Source organism: Misgurnus anguillicaudatus, chromosome 13 (genome assembly GCF_027580225.2).
Source record: "Misgurnus anguillicaudatus chromosome 13, ASM2758022v2, whole genome shotgun sequence".
Classification (NCBI taxonomy): domain Eukaryota; kingdom Metazoa; phylum Chordata; class Actinopteri; order Cypriniformes; family Cobitidae; genus Misgurnus; species Misgurnus anguillicaudatus.
The window spans coordinates 20,636,115-20,654,200 of record NC_073349.2 but is presented as its reverse complement, the minus strand read 5'-3'; the positions used below and the strand labels follow the sequence as shown (position 1 = coordinate 20,654,200).

The window sequence follows — 18,086 nt, the reverse complement described above, 5'->3', positions numbered from 1 at the left end:
ACTATCTGCTTGCTGCCTGTCCGCTAATCAAACTGTAAAAAAACACGATCTCTGTACAGCCCAGGCTCCACAAACTGCAATAAAAACACAGTGGCCAAACCTAGCACCACAAAACAAAACAAAGTGTTTCAGCCAATAAACGACAAGAAGGATTTGGGGGTGGGGGTTGGGCGCATTCATGAAAGCATGGAAGAGAGGGGGAGGGGGAGGAGTTAGCTACGCTCCGTTTGTTTGAAAACAGTTCAAACATCAACAAAAAGTGACGTCACAGATTCGCTTAGAGCGCCTTTAAGGTCGCCTGGCATTTCAGCCATAGTTAAATGCTTTGGGTTGCACATAGCGCTAAAGAGTTTATATTAGTACCTTAGCGGTACATGTTGGTACCAAATGTATATACATCTGTACCTAAATGCTATATCTGTACCTAAATGCTACGTATTAGGACCTTTCTAAAGGGTACCTCCCCAGTGACATCTTGGGACCATTCATTCTGACAGTGCAGTATTGAAGGAGTTCCCATGGGTCCTTATTCACTGCTTTTTTCATTATTCAGTCCAATTCGTCAGGATCAGGTGAAACGTTCATAAATACAGTATATATCTTTAGACTTTAATTCAGTAGTACTCAATAAAGCTCTGGTGAGGATGAATCCCACTCTGTCTGTCACAGCCACGGATTTTCTTCTCATTCTCTCCTGATCCCAGAGATCTGTTCTCCTCTAGTCCTTTTTCCCCTCAGTGTCCTTAGTATCTTAGTACTTTAGACAGGCAGCTCCTTCAAACCCCTGAAGGCTTCGATTACAGACCACCACAGCTATATAAGGCTCCGTCATCACCAATTACAACCCACAGCCTGCCACCACAGACAGGGAGAGCCAGCCTAATGTCATCCCCCACTTCACGTGTACCCCAAATGCCTCTGTGGGTTATCCTAGTATATACCTATTCAATTCCCAAGGTTCACTGTAAGTTCTCTACTACAGCTGCAGAATACAGTATGCTTTTTGGTATTAATACATGAAAGCCTTGTGTAAGCTTTGGGAGAGACCATTACAGGATATGACCAAATAAAGAGGAGGTATTTGAAACCTGTATATGTTTAACACCTTTAAAGGAAAACACCACCGTTTTTTTAATATTTTACAATGTTCTTACCTCAACTTAGACGAATGAATACATACCTATCTTTTTTCAATGTGTGCACTTTTAATCTTTGTACAGCGCCTTGTGAATGTGTTAGCATTTAGCCAACCCCTATTCATTCCTTAGGATCCAAACAGGGATGAATTTAGAAGCCACCAAACACTTCCATGTTTTCCCTATTTAAAGACTGTTACATGAGTAGTTACACCAGTAAGTATGGTGACACAAAATAAAACTTTTGTTTGGAGCCATAAGAATGAATGGGGCTAGGCTAAATGCTAACACATTCAAGAAGCTCTGTACAAAGATTAAAAGTGCACGCATTGAAAAAAAATAGGTATGTATTAATTAATCTAAGTTGAGGTAAGAACATAGTAAAATATTGAAAAACGGTGGTGTTTTCCTTTAAAGATACAATATAACCTTTAATTATTCAATGATTTAATATAGCTTATCATTATCAAGTGGTCATCTTGCATATACATTATTTCATTCGCTCTTGTGTGTGTTTTTATGCACTTTTGTATGTCTGTATCTAGTATGAAAGTCACACCTGTCAGTAAATACAGAATGGTTTTCAATCCAAACACTGTATGAATAAATATCTTATATTGTTATCGTCCAAGTCTTGGATGACACTCCGGCATGAGTCTCTTGGTCCAGCTCCCAGTCTCTGTTGAGCTGTTGTCAACTCATTCTCAGTTTCGTGCACAGATAATCCAGTCACTTAATAGTCATCATAGCTGTCTTGATGGGATGCATTCCTGTGTTTAAACTCTGGGAAGCTGCCGGTAGGTGATCTGGTTGAAGGTATAAGTAGCAGTCCGCTCCCCCATAATGACAATGCCGTCTATAGATGTGTGCTTTTTTGGAAATAAATCCCATGTTCCCATCCCTCATGTGTTCCTAATAGAGCTCACGTTGATGAATGACTGGACTAGATTGGAGAAGTGAATTGTTTATGTAGATTAGAGCTTCAGAATAGTCAGCTGTTTTATGTTTTTCTTGGTTTGATTCGAGCCACTAAGGCAGCTAAATAAAGCAGAATACACTATTTTCTACCAGAAGAAACTTTTGTTTGGGTGCAGATCTTTTTAGCCTCTTGGATTGAAAAATTTGCTCTCATAGACTGATCAAGCATCTCTCTTTCCTCTTTGGTACTTTTAGAGTCAGGCAGAAGCCCACTATAAAGGGAACCGGCATGCTCGGAGACTTAAAGGCATCGAGACGTCCAAGAGCCGCCCACAAGAGAGTGACAAACCTCCTCCTGGACCCGTCTCTTCTCCGTCACCTACAGGATCCCTGCCGGCCGTATCCTCGGACACGGATCCCAGTAAAGCAGGTACACTTTTGGTGCATGCTTGATTTTATGTACTGTAATGAATTACACATCTGGTATCAATATTTAGTTTATAAAGGAAATATTGGGTTGCACAAAATGAAACACTCTACACTAAGTTAAACAATATGAAGCACTAAATCGTGTCTTCATGCCGTAGTGGATTTTTTAATCCGTAGAACAATGATAGCAAAACAATGTTAATTCACTCTAAAAACTAGGACACAAAATATTTTTCTGTTATTGTGTGGTCTGACTTCACGCATAAGATCCAGCCAATCAGACATTCCTATCATTGAAGGCCTGGGATCTGTCACAAGCAATTGCAATGAAACATTAACACTGAGGAGGTCTGAATGAGGGTATGAAACATCCAGAGCCTAATTTTACAATAAAAGCGTTTCTATTGCAAGCCATGTGTTTTACAGCTTTATTATGAAGGCCTATAGCTGAAAGTCTTGTGTTATGAGGTATTAGAAGCACATTTGTCTCTAAATCAGGATAAACTCAGGGATTAGGAAGGCCGGGTTGGTGCAAAGGGTGAGCAGCGAGTCAGACAAGGACGGAGTTGGTGAGAGGGTAGATAAATAAAACGTTTAGAGGTCTGAGGATTAACCATTTAAGGCAGGATGGAAACATGAAAACTGATCTTCCTTTAATGAGAATCGATTAAACGTTGGGAGCATCATAATGGTGGTGAGGTGAAAAGAGGTGTTGAGTTTATAATGTCATCAGTTATAAATCATGCAACGGAGGGTCTCTCCGTTTCGTTTGTTTTTTACTGTATCATTGCCGAATGATGAAAACCATCAGGAACGCACACAACTTTTTATGAGCAGTGTGTTTGGATTCCATTTTTAGACAACTGTCCGTGGCTGCCAAAACAAATTCATATAAAAAGCCTTAAGAAGAATTATTGATATAAGGGCTCTTGGAAACTTTTAGCTGTATTTACTGTATTTGCACATTCCCTAGCCACTACTGAAACGTGTATCAGACAAAAATTGTAGACATTATTAAGGCTAAATCAATAATTTCATTTAATTGAATGAATAATATGTTGGTTAATTAGTCAAATTAATATCACCCCCATAATACCCCAAAATAAAGCAACTTTTAAAGGAAAACACCACCGTTTTTCAATATTTTACTATGTTTTTACCTCAACTCAGATTAATTAATACATACTTATCTTTTTTCAATGTGTGCACTAAATCTTTGTACAGCACGTTGTGAATTTGTTAGCATTTAGCCTAGCCCCATTCATTCCTTAGGATCCAAACAGTGATGAATTTAGAAGCCACCAAACACTTCCATGTTTCCCTATTTAAAGACTGTTATATGAGTAGTTACACGAGTAAGTATTGTGGCACAAAATAAAACATGGTGATTTTTTAAGGGGATAAAAAATGAGAACTATATTGTATGGTGGAAGAGCACTTAGTTTGCAGCACTTCGGGCGCAGAAACATTTACGGAAGTTCGAGCGAGAGGGGTCACGAGTGATGATGTTACTGTGTGTCGAGGTCGAAGTGCTGCAAACTAGGTGTTTTATCATGTTATCTTAATTCGATTCAAATTTAGTTTAGTACTAATATAAAGAAACGTGTTAATTCGACAGCTCTTGTAAATACAGATGCTTAATTCCGGTAGTGGCGGACAGTGACTTTTTTTCAAGGGCGCACGATGCGAAGCTCGTCAAAACATGTATTTAGCCCGTCATGTCAAAATACTGTATGTGTTCGGCGCATCATGTGAACCTATCAGCATCACGCGGCATGTCAAAATACATGCCTGCTGCAGATGCTTCAAAGGGGTTTATGATAAAAGAGTTTGCCAGATACTCCTTAATCTCATGTGTAATCAGAGTTTAGTGTTAAACTAAATTAATGCTAAACTAGCTAAACTAATGTGCAGCAGCCATTTATTTTGAAATGACGCATGATGCACATAGGTTCACATGATACACCGAACACATATTTTGACATGACAAGCCACACATATTTTGAATTTGTGCCCCTTGGCCACCACAGGAGTCCAGCTCATTTTTAAAATAAGCAGGACAATATGGCTGCTATATTTCCCCCCACTCTCGTCTTCATCATCTCCGTCACACAGCAGCATTGGGACGAAGAGGAGATTACAGCTGTCTATTTCACTGAGGGATTTGTCTGCATACAAAACAACTACAGTCTTGATCCCAGGAAGAGTTCGAATGGCATCGTGCCAAAGCAAATCATCCGGGAAACCAGATCCATTTTAAAGAATGCTGTTTTTCATCCAAACCTCACCGCCGTGACCTCGGCCCTTTGCAGGCCAAACGCTCACTTGCTTGTATATCCCAGCAATCGGTTTGTTTTGATGCCTTTTCATAAACTAGTTTCACAACAGTGTCTTCATTGCACATCCAGCCCTTGAGTCCTGACAGCTGCAGTTCCATCTGGACATTTAAAGCCCTTTGTGTGGAGGAAGAGAAATGTGTGTGCGGTTGTACAGTGTCAAGTCATTTTGTACAAGGTTAGAGCTCACCGGCTTTTTCGAGATCTCTCTAGTCTTTTACCAGTGTTGTCTGTGTGAGTTTAAACGCTTGTGACTGGATGTTGGGGATGCAGCAGAGGCCCTAACCTCTTTAACTCACTTGTCTACACAGCTTGCTTTCCTCTATGTGTGTGTGAAGGCACAAGAGCCGAATTCCCACGCTTCGTGAGAAACACAAGGCCGTGTTGAAGTTCGTCTGCCACAGACGTAATTTATTGATGATTTTCCTTCACGCATCAGCAGATACGGCTTTTTCTTCGAGCGAGAAAGACAATACTCAGACCATTGGAGTCACCGGTTAAGAGCTTATCGAGTTGCCTACTGCATGTCTAAGCTGAAATTGAAGCCGAACATTAATGCCAAACCTACAGTATATATTTTGCTCTCTTTTAGAAAGCATTTTTAGAGTAGCCTAAGCATGCTCCTTATATTTAACTTTTTACATTTCCTGTTGTAGGGAGTATTTAGGATGTTTTACAAGGTTTGGATGCGGCTAACAGGTCCTGCAATGCCAGGGACACTTGGCAGGTGGCGCGGGAGGTTTGGCATTGAATCGTGCAGCACTCTGTGCCCAACCTGCTGAAATAAACACATCTGGAAACAGACGCTTTCGTGCATGCGTGTCTATCTTTTCCACTGTCACCGGCTGCTGCGGTGTAAAACCAGTGGCAAAAGAACCTCAATTACAGCCAGACTCCATAAAAAACTACAAGTATTCACCCTGCTGTACGATGCATCTGGAAAACGGCGATCTAAGCGTGGTATGCACCCGACTGAATATTTAATAAATCCTGGAGCTCATTCAAGCGTCCTGTTTCAGGGTTTATTAAATATTGATGTTGGGAAGGGTGGGAGCTTTTACCTAACCCTTCGAACATCTGATCCACCTGCCTTTCCGCATCAGACCCCCGCCTTACCGCATTGCACACCACCTTTTGTGCCAAACTTCTATCAGGGTACGAATCAGTGATGCGCGGGTCAATGTATAAACAACCTGCAACCGACCAACGTTTTCAACTAACATGCCCTCAACTCGGAACGCAGAAAAATCTTTATTTCAAAGACCTGACCGACTGCTACCTGAATATCATTATTTTTGGATGACTCGTAACCTTGGGTGACCACAGGCACCCGCTCATTTTGGATCAACCCGCGCATCACTGGTACGAACCCAAGCAACACCAAACGCAAGATTAAATGTATAGCTTGAATGCACTGTAAGTTGCTTTGAATAAATGCATAAATGTAATGTACACCCATAATTTTGCAATTCCATGTCCAATTTTGGCATGCGATGCTTCAACAGTCAAACCAATAATATTAGCATTATTAGCAAATATTTATGTCATCGCTTCCTAGTGTTTACAGTGTCTGACTTCTGCAGGAGCTTAATGAAAGCACTTGTGATTTATACAATAAATATGAGCACACGTTGTGTAACCACGTTCTCAAATATGCAGAGCAAAGAATAAATGGGGGGCAGGCGGGTGTACAGCACGGCGAACATGTAAATGATGTTGGTGGCTATGGCGAACATCCAGAACATCTAGGATTCTGAAATCCCCGTTACACGCACCCCACTCCCTCAAATCAAACATCCACTAACCACAACCACATGCATGCAGCCAAACCCACATATTTCGTAATGTGTAACCGAGTGAGTGTTTGTATTAGGGTGGGTGGGGGGTATAAAGGAATGGGTGTGTTGTGTAAAAGGAGTCCTGGGAATATTAGCTCAGAGTTCATATTTAGGTTATTCAGTACCACACCTGCACCTATAGTCCAAATCCCACCCTCCGGATCGTTTATTCTGAAATAGCAAGAAGTCTTCACGCAAAGATCAAGCGTTGATCTATATGTGGCGTTCTTTCAAGGGCAAGGCGGTTTGCCGTAACATCCTGTATCTTCCAAGAGCAATGTGCCGTCACCCTTAAGCTTTGATCCAGATGATCTTTACGAGCCGCGGAAAGCAGCTCAGGACAAAAAGAAATACAACATAGGCTTTCATCTGATCCACAAACAGAGAGAGGGAGAGATAGAAAGTACTTTTGACTGTTTCGTTTTTTTTAAATGAGGGATCTGATTGGCTCTAATCCACCTGCCATTCAGGATTTGTCACCATAGCAAAGGCTATTAAACTGTAAAAAAGATAATTTCTGTGTTATTCAAAACTGTGGATTGTGTAAAACTTGTGTTTAAAAATCCACCATATCTGATCTTTCTGTGATTGCATATAAAAGTAATTCTGGGTTATATTATACAGACAGTATGAGGTCAAACTAATCTGTGTGTTTATGGTGCTCATGGAGACAGATGAAACCGTGTGATTAATAGGTTATGTTGGACCATGTAGTCAAGTGTTTGTAAAATGAGAAAAACATACATGATGCTCGCAAGCCAATTAAGGAATGAAGTAACTGTTTAGGGGATACTTTCATATAATCCATCTAAAACCTTCATCTAGGGGCTGGATTGTTCTGATATCCCACAATTTTAACTGAAAGGGGCAGCTGGAAGTGTGTAAAACTCCCCATTGCCAAATTTAGGGTTTTAGTACTGGATGTACTCAAGTAATGTAAATTCCAAAGCTATTGCGTATGCAGTTTCCTCCCTTAAAATCACTCTCGAGTATGCAGCATGTGCGTGTGCGTCTGATTAACATATTCTGTAATAACTTTATGTAGGGAAATGCTATCTAATGCTGCGTTCACACCAGCCGCGGTAGAGGCGTCAAGCGCAAGTGATTTCAATGTTAAAGGTGCTCTAAGCGAATCTGCAAGACGTCACTTTTTGTTGATGTTTGAACTGTTTTCAAACAACGGAGCGTAGCTAACTCCTCCCTCTCCCTTCCGTGCTTTCATGCACGCGCCCAACCCCCTCCCCCAAATCCTTCTTGTTGTTTATTGGCTGGAACACTTTGTTTTGTTTTGTGGTGCTAGGTTTGGCCACTGTGCTTATATTGAAGTTTGTAGAGCCTGGGCTGTCTACAGAGATCGCGGTTTTTTACAGTTTGATCAGCGGACAGGCAGCAAGCAGATAGTGAGGAGATGTTTGCTGTATGTAACAAAAAATTTTTATGGTCTAAAACACATGAATTCACTTAGAGCACCTTTAAGTCAATGTGAAGACACGTTAACACGCGTCTGGAGGTCTTGCGGCGCAAATGAGGCGTTTAGTGCGGCGCGGTAGACGCGATGTCGCCTCATTCGCGCGTCTAGTTCACGTGAATAAAGCGTTGCCATGGGAAATGCGCAAGTTGAAAAATTTGAACTTTGGCGGAAAAATGTGCCACATTAACCAATCAGGAGCTTGCTGTTGGGTGATTACAGAAAGCGAGCCGAATCGCAGAAGCCCCTCCCATGACGCGAATTTCCAGGTGAACGTCTCGATGACTAGAATTTCACGCACGAATGAAGCGAGTAAACTCAAGCTGTTTAAGCAGCAAACCAGACGTGAATTTGACGTCTCAAACGCGGCTGGTGTGAACCCACAGTAATGGTGCATTTACACCAGCTATGGTAGAGGCGGCAAAAACGTGCTATTCGCGCGTAGTTGGACGCTCGAACATTTGAGTGTACTCGCTTCATTCGCGTGTGAAATTCTAGTCATTCAGGACATTTACATGGAAATTCGCGTCATGGGATGGGCTTCTGCGACTCCGCTAATGCCTGGCTCACACTACAGGATAATCGGGCCGAATTTACCCGGATTTTCCCCTCCCAAGAATCCGAGTGAAAATCGGGTAGCCTATGGACCTCGATCGACCCCCGTTTGGTCCAGATTATCCTGTAATGTGAGACGTTTAAAAATCTAAACTTACACCTTCCGATATGCTCTCAAGCAAATCGGGGCCACCCCGATCTTATCAAACATGTTTAATAGTTAGGATTTTAAATCCGAATAATTACGTCAGTACTTTCACAATAATCATTGAGAGACAGAGATGATTGACAGCTTTCGGGACCGCGAAACAAGCTGTTGTACGGGTAGACAGCGCACCCTGAGAAACCGTTTGTGGAAGTAAAGTGTTTCATTCTACTTTCATTCCGCCACAACTGCAGCTCGTTGGGGCAGACAGACTATTTAAAATATCAAAATTAATTCCTTGCTTGATTCACATTGTCACTCTTTTAGAAACATTATCTAAAATATCTTAAAAAACAACAGAACATGATGATGGTCAGTCACATCACGCACCTGCAGCTATTCTGTGTATAGAGGAAATTTAATAAAATAAATAGGCATACACGAAATAAGTTGCACTAAAATAATTAGCATATTAACAAAACAAATTAAAAATGATCCTGTAGTGTGAGCCAGGCATAAGACTCCGCTCGCTTCCTGTAATCACGTCACTACTACAGCAAGGTCCTGATTGGTTAACGTGGCGCGGAAATCCGAATTTAAGATTTTTCAACTCGCGCGTTTCCCGCGGCAACGCTCAATTCGCGTGGAGCGCGCCAACCACACCGCGCCACACTATGCCTAATCGCATTTTGTATTGACTTAACATGTTAATAAATCGTGCTTTCCGCCTCTACCACGTCTGGTGTGAACCCTGCATTACGTTGTCTTTCTCTCTGTTTAGAACAGAAACAGCAACATATCTCATGGCAATTCATACTTATTTTATGAGATGGCTAATTTGTATGATTAACTCCTTATGTTTTTGAAAGATTTGCTTTTGACCCTGTAACGTTGGGTTTGGGAGCAGGGTAAAGAATCCCTACATGTGGAAATAATTACAGTTTACAAAGTAATTTTGTGAACTTGTTTTTATGTGGTCCATAAAGCTGGGCTTGTGTATTTCGAGACAAGCGATTTGAGGTAGGCTTGGTTTACAGGAAAGAAACACTTTCTGTGGTTTCTGTTTTTTGTTATTTTCAAGATGAAAAGGTAAAGCCCATTAACTCCCTTAAATACACCATGTAATTGTTGTTTTGTTCTCTGCTTTGCTTTTCAGAGGAGATGCAGTCAGCTTTACAGTTAAACGGACCTGCGGTGGCCTCAGGGCCCGTGGTTGTTTCTGCTCCCCCATCCCCAGATTCTCCGAACCCTTCTACCTGTCCCATTCTTTCCACCCCTGCTACACCTCAACAACCCCCGGCCAGTTCCTCATCCCCCGGCTGTGGCTCCGCCAACTCGGATCAAACAGGCACCGGTGCCCCTGGAGCATCATCAGTCACTCCAGGCAATCCTGAGACTGAAGAGGACAAAGCCAAAAAGCTGCTTTACTGCTCACTGTGCAAAGTGGCCGTCAATTCGCTCTCCCAGTTGGAAGCCCACAATAAAGGTAAAGATTTGTTCCTAAACTCAATAACTTATCATGCTGACTTGCGCCGAACATCCTTTATCGTGTAAAAAAACACCCATAGCTCATACATAAATTCAAATGCTCCCTGAATACATTTTTAGTGTGTCTCACCAACCGACAGTACTCAATCTCTGAATTTTTTTTACAGATAAGATCTCTCACAAAGCTATTTCCACAATGTCATATGCAGCACAGCTGTTTGATTGCAAAACATGAGTATGTTTTAATACAGATGTGATAAAGCATATCCAAGATGTGATTTATACACATCTGTGTTAACTAAGAATGATTTTTCGCTCTTAATGTTCTTACATGTCACACCATTAAATACTGATAAATGGAAACTGGGCATCTCCCAGTAGTAAAAACATCAGTACTCACTAGAGATGCACAACGATTAATCGTGATTAATCTGTAGCAGAATAAAAGTTTTTGTTTACATCATATATGTGTGCGAACTGTGTATAATAACTTTGTATAAATAAATGCACACACATACATGTATATATTTAAGAAATGTTTACATGTGTATATACATTTGTATATTTATGTATAATTTGTATTATATATAAATACATATATACTTATAGAAATAAATTAATTAATCGCGATTAATCGTTATGCATCCCTTATACTCACCTAAATGCTTTTAAAATACGTTTATTCACTGTCTTTGTAAACTCAATAGCCAGATAAAAATTGCAGTGAAAGAAGTTGCTCAATTATAGAGTGTCAGCAGAATCGTCACTATCATGAATAATTCATATTCTTTCTTCCCTGACGGCAAGTATTGCAAAGACATAATCATTTTTAAAAACTCGCCTTGATAAAATGCAAGATTTGAACTGCAGAAATGTGCTTTGCATACTGTAGCTCAGGGCATCACCCGAGGGAAAACCAGTAATTACATCCATCACCGAACAACTTCCTAAAACGTCTAAAATCACAGAGTGTTACATCTGTATTATTTTATCTTTTCAAGTGCGCCCCAAAACAAAAGGTAGATCAGTTTTTGCACCGCAGTGAGGCTTGGAGCTTGTGGTATATCAAATGCCTGTGCAGATCTTTGTCGTTCTGCTGTATTATTCAGTTTGTGTCTACATAAATAACTCTGTTTGAGGAGGTGACGGATGTTGACAGGCACACAACTGTATCTGTTAATTTATTATTGATTTAATCTTTTATTTATAAAGGAAAACAGCAGTCAGTCTTTATTGGAAGACAGTTCATTTGATTCAAAATATTTCATGTTGGGCTAGTTTGACATAAGGCCAAATGATATGAATTTTGCATAAGGCGTTTGACAATTGTTTACGTTGTCTGGTAAGTTAAAAGCACACATTCGCACTTTGACACATGGACGCCATATGGAAGCCATTCCACACCATTACTGCACACAATAAATGCTGTGTTATTTTCAACCCAGCTTTTGGGTCAAAAAGGGACGAGCCTGACTCGTTGGATTAAAATTACACCTATCCTGTGTTGTTTCAACCCAAAATGCTGTTGGGTCAAATATAAAAAAATTCTGGGTTAATTCAACCCCACCGTATTTGTCCCTTTTTCAAGGTTCTCATGGGTCCTTGAAGTCCTTGAAAGTTTGTGAATCTGGGGGTAAAAATTCAAGGCCCTGAGAAGTTTTTGAAAATCTACATACATAGATACAGATCATTGAAAGTGCTTGAATCTATTTTATGCAAGAAGTTTTCTGGAAAAAATCCTTATTATTCCCTGTGTAGTGTAGGATAATATCATAAAAATTCTAAACTTTTTAAGCATACGTGCTAAAGTGTTCACTTTTATATCTTCTGTATGCAAATGTTGATTCATACCAAAATGCTTTTTTGCATACAGTAGTTGTGACACATGAAAACGTCTCGGGTTACGTATGTAACTGTTGTTCCCTGAGAAGGGAACGAGACGCTGCGTCTCCCTTGCCATACTTCCTGCGTCCCTGTAACGCCGTCTTTGGCAATATTTCAGATAGTGATATACTTCCTGGCTCCCGCGTCACCCTGTCTTTGTCGTCAAGCCTCACCATTGATTGAATTTGATATACACATTCAGAAGCACTTATCCTTGGAGGCGTTCCCAAAGTGTCAACTCAGTGACGCAGCGCGAGTTCCCTCAAAAGGGAACTGTAACATTGTAACTTTAAAGGTAACATGATGTAACCTTGCTCTTACTTGAATGTGTCCCCAAATTTTGTCCTTGAATTTGAGGGTATTGGACCTGGAAAGTCATTGAAAGGTCTTTGAACTTAAAGGAGCCTTTCAGAAACATTAATCTTTATAGAAAGTGTGTCATATTTGTAGTCGAAGTGTAACGTACATTTTGAATTTGGTGCCTGTTTGACCGAGAAAAGTCGTGTTTGTAGTCTCACCCCCTCAATAAAGATATTGGACTTCCTTCTTTCAATGATGCAAAATTATGATTTTTACATCATTGAAAGAAGGAAGTGCAAAACTGAAATCTCTCCTGTCTCAGCGGCAACTGAGGAAATAATGCATGACCATTGAAAAACATTACTGGGGTTCTAACTATACAGTACAAAGCTTAATGCAAATGGGTGAAGTGTCCCTTTAAAGTTAACTAAGGTGTGGGAACCCTGCTTTTTGACCCAATGCTGGGTTTAAAATAATCCTTGCATTTTTGTAGTGTGTTTTTAGGTAAACTTCAAAATGTGTTATGGAAAAGTCAAATTTATAGTCTGAAATCAATATGGTCCATTACCTAAATTACACTCAAACCAAGGCCAAAAATCAAATCAGATGTTTTGCAGGCGAGCACAGAGAGTTTAGGAGTTCCTGGAATGAAAAGTTAAAGGCGTGGGTTGTTTGGTTAATTTTTTCTACAGCTGTGTATGTACTGTACAGTCTCAGCTTAGCTGTCATTTACTATATCATCCTTTTGTTTATTCCAGCAATGCTGTTTATAAATAACAGCCTGACAGGAGACAATGAACGACCGTTGTTGTACTTAGCCGCAACAAATTTAGATGGAAATATTACAAAAGCACATTTTTTTAATGTCACAGGGGTTATTTACTGTATGTTGGGGTTTTTATTTCTCTCTCTTTACTCTCCAGTTATTACCCAAATTCAAGAGCAAAAGGCGGTCAAAGGAAAAAAATAAATTGCGCTTTTTGGTTTGGCATAAAACGTGTAGAAATGTTTTTCGTTCAAAATAGACACCAGTGCTCCGCTGCCCAAGCGTGTGGGTGTCTCGTGTTTTTGTCTACATCTAAGCTGTGTTTTTATTGACTGTGAGGCCAGGAACATTACGGTGAGACATTTTAAAAAGATCCATGTGTTACAAGCATCCAAACATAGGAAATGGAAAATTAATGAGCTATGTTTTAAGATCAAAGGTCGTGGGTTTGAACTCAAATCCTTATAAAAATGTCTATTTTGAATGCACATGAAAGTTTCTGCCAAATGTAAGAAAGTTTAAACATTTGTACACTTTTTGATTTACATACTACTTTTTGATGATCAGAACGTATTTGATTCCCAGATGATTCAAACATGACATCCAGTCAAAACAGAGATGAATAGAGAGGAAACATGTATACAGGAATAAGAACAGGCACGAGCAGCCGCAGTATTTAAAGGGTAATTCAAAGTGAAAGATTCAAGATCCCTCTAGTGGTTGAGACTGGATATTACAATGTTGCCTGGTATACATGTACAATATGAAGTGTACTGTATATGTTTACTTTTTATACAATAAATGGTTTCTGTTGCTCAACTGTAGAGCATGTCACTACTAGCATTGCCAAGATTGTAGATTTGAGTCCACAGAGACTGATAAAATGTACTTTCAGTGCAATATAAGATGCATAACAGTGCCTGGTAAATGTGTAATGTACTTAAATAAAGCATTAAACTATATGATATAATTACATTTGACATTACATTTACGCATTTGGCAGACGCTTTTATCCAAAGCGACTTACAGTGCATTACAAGCTTTATAAGCTCAGTATGTGTGTTTCCTGGGATCAAACCAATGGCCTTTTGCTCTGCTGTAGGCCTACATTAACATAGTGATGTACCCATTGAGCTAATAATAATGATACGTAAGGAATAATTGACGACGAGTCGTTGAATTATTAGAAAAATATTATTTTTCAATAATTCAACGCCCGTCGTCAATTATTCCGCTTATACTACGGTTACCACACCTCGGGACATCAATCACATGATATATTTAAAGGGATTTGTCCCGTTTTTGTACTTATAAATCACTATTATGAGTAGAAATATATATTTCGCGTCTCATCCAACGGCTCTTTTGCTTGTTCCAAAACGTCATTTAAAGCTGGCCATGGAGGCTTGAGCCTTTGATAGCATTCTAATGCAGTTATTAATGAAGTTGTTAGAAAGAGAGTGAGAGCGACAAAGACACAGAGAGAAGAAAGAGAGAGAGAGAGAGCCAGCGAGAGGGCGAGCGAGAGAGGGATTGTGTGAACGAAGCTACCTCTGTACCTCTCTAAACAGCGCTGTTATTGCCTCGTAAAATCGTCTGTCATGTTGTTTTTGTTAGTCCGTTATTACAGTTAACTATGCGAAGTGATATGGAACTGTAATGCGGTCAAGAGAGCTGCCTGGAACTACGTTCATCGTGCGTTTCCCAGAAAATAATTGCACACCTCAGAACGTTCATCAGCCAATCAGTTTCAAGCATTCAACGGACCGGTGGTATTATAATTTATAAACCATCTCTGTGTTCCTCAGGCACTAAACACAAAACCATCCTGGAAGCCCGGAGTGGACTGGGCCCTATTAAGGCATACCCACGGTTGGGTCCGAAGCCCAGCGGTGAGCAGGGAGGCGGGGCCACAGACCCCAACACTCAGGAACGCACCTTCCACTGTGAGATCTGCAATGTGCGGGTCAACTCAGAACTGCAGCTCAAACAGGTGTGTGGGTCGGCATGGCCAATCTGTGTGTTAACATAGGCCTGCTTAAAGGCGGAGTCCATGATGTTTGAAAGCCAATGTTGATATTTGAAATCATCTAAACAAACACGCCCCTACCCCAATAGAATCTGGACCTTCTGTTGATAGACCCGCCCCACACATACGTAACCCTGCATTTGATTTGATTTTATTGGCTATAAGTGTGTTTTGGTAGTCGGCCCGTCTCCTTTTCAAACGCGTTTTTCAAACATCGTGGACTCCGCCTTTAATCTAAAACGACAATTATTTGCTGCTCTACTGTCTTTATATCGGTATGTCTGGTCTGTGTTCCCAGCACATATCAAGTCGAAGACACAGAGACGGAGTGGCAGGAAAGCCCAACCCTCTCCTAAGCCGACACAAGAAGCACAGGGGAGCTGACCTTGCGGTAGGTCACGAATCCTTGTTAATGCCATAAATGTTATGTTTAAGGATCTATAAATAGTGTGACATCAAAATACTACAGTAGTAGTGTATCTCTACAGTATGTAACCAAATCTTATCTCCGTTTAGGATCTCACCAAAGCGTTAGGCGCCGGCCTCCTGCCCAGTCCCCTTGCTGTTGCCGCAGCAATGGCCGCTGCCGCTTCCTCCAACCAGCTTGCCCTCCGCGCCGCAGGTCCCGCACCCCACCCGCATCATCACCTCCTGCAAGGCCCACCCCTTAGCCACGCCATCCTGAGACCAGCTCCCGGACCCATCCGCACCTCGCACGGGCCGATCCTCTTCTCTCCGTACTGACTCCACCCCCGACCCCCTTAGCCGACCACAGCCAGTCCGGAGCCTCACCTCCAAAAGCACACTGTGAAGAATTCAAGAAAATAATAGCGAAACACCACAGCAATGACAACAATCGAATCACTGAAAATAAAATCAATCATAAAGATGGTGAGGGCGGGTGTGAAAAGACCTCAGTAGGCATTCCGACCCGATTTCCATCATCCCAGCCTGCCGTATAGAGTGATTTATTCACTCATGGATGATTGGACAAATGCAGGGATTGTTGGAATAGAGCAATATATAAATAAATAAATAAGCTTGATGCATTTGACATCTTCGTTCATTATCTTATCACATTCTACCCTCTACATAAACTGTACTGTGAGCTAGCAGCATTGTAGCCACACATGCTGGAAATGGGTTAGGTACCTATGGGGTTGGGGTCTTATAAGACCCCCCCAAAAAAACAACAGACACATACACACCAAGACTACAATTTACTGTTTTATCCTCTCTGTCCATCTCATTCAATACACCAAGATTAAAAAAAAAATACATCAGTACGGTTCGCTGTATTCAGCTCATGCCCCGTCTGGCTTTAGCTTTGGAGATGCTCAAAGCGTCTTTATGCCTTCAAGAGCAAAACAAACTGCAAATTCTGATGCAGTTTAACCAGTTACTATGTCATGAGCAGGGGATTATGGGTAAATATGAGGGAAGAAGTCTGATGATGCCCAACTCTTTCCTAATGCTGGTAGTGTGTAGAAGCATCTTGACCAAATTCACCTTTTAGATGCACAACTGCAATGTCAAAAAGGTTCCTCCGATCAGTTGCATCTTTTAAGGAATAAAGAGATGCCAGAGAAACCACATAGCTGTCACCTGACGGAAAACCCCTCTTAGATCTTAGATAAGATCAGTTTATGTCTATCTATTCTGGTATGTAGCGTAGTTTAGTTCAGAACATCCAAGCCGGTATATTCATAAAGGAAAAATCTAGAGAATGATGTAACTGTTAGCAAAAGCTGAAAAAGACAGACGGGTAGACTGTGATTCTCAGAGAAAGGCAACAAACCTAAGCACACACTTGGACTCACATACATGTACAATAAATGCTCTATGGTTTATGTGTTTCTGTGGAGAATGGACATTATGCAACCCCGAGTGAAGAGTTTCTGACAAGCAATACGGTCCTCTTCTCATTTTCTGCACGTTCTCTATGTTCAGTCTCACAAGACGTCAAGGACTGACGGCACACGTCAGCCTCTCCAACAAGACGAACGGTTTAGTTAAATAAAAGTGATCATGGAGTTAAGATGTGGGCTGACACAGTGGCAGAAGTGAGGACGCGAGGTCACGGCGGACATGACTGTGCAATTTCCCTCTTTTTGGTATTCCTGTTGTGAATCTAAAGCCATGCAATGCATATGATTTCTTGTTTTGTTATGATGGATTACTGCTATTGTTTTATTGTACTTTGATTCGTTTTCATAGCACACTGTTACGTTGAACAAATATCGTTGTGGAAATTCTAAACTAAACAAAAATGAACAAAAAACTGGGAATATTTTTCTATGGAAGATTGCAAACGTGCACTTGGGTGGGATCGGATTAAACATGGACACATCGAACGCATCCAGGAGATGAACCCTTCCATTGACAAGCAAAGTGCATCGTCTTACTGTTTTTTGGATATTGCAATGCAATAAGAAATCAAATTGTGTTATTTGTTGTAGATGAGCGTACACCTACTGTACCGGGTTTTATCAATGGGTATGTACTCCTGCAGATAGGCCTTCATGTTCTTCCACAGAAATAAATATTAGCCTTTATAGTACAAAGGGTGGGAGTTTAAAGCAAGAATGGGCCACTCAAGGGACGGGCTCTTCATATTAAAGGGTCTTATCAATGTCTGAGTGGGTGACAGGGTATAAGTCAGCCATAGCCTTTACGTACCTGTGTGTAGATTAGTTTCACTTTGTTTATTTGTGGCATTGTTTGCATTGTTTGCGTGTGAGAAACAGGTTTCGTACGTCATCATGATAACGCCATTACTTCATGCTAGCTGCGG

At 40.8% G+C, this 18,086-nt stretch overlaps 1 protein-coding gene across 1 annotated transcript in view; it reads left to right on the top strand.

Moving 5' to 3' along the window:
* znf385a (zinc finger protein 385A) overlaps positions 1-17,070 on the top strand; it is a 112,626-nt gene extending 95,556 nt beyond the window's left edge. Inside the window, 5 exon segments of the mRNA XM_073875346.1 lie at positions 2,310-2,484; positions 9,982-10,311; positions 15,072-15,256; positions 15,591-15,683; positions 15,809-17,070. Coding sequence (XP_073731447.1) covers positions 2,310-2,484; positions 9,982-10,311; positions 15,072-15,256; positions 15,591-15,683; positions 15,809-16,036 — 1,011 coding nt within the window. The 3' untranslated portion in view covers positions 16,037-17,070.
* The last annotated feature ends 1,016 nt before the right edge of the window (positions 17,071-18,086 follow it).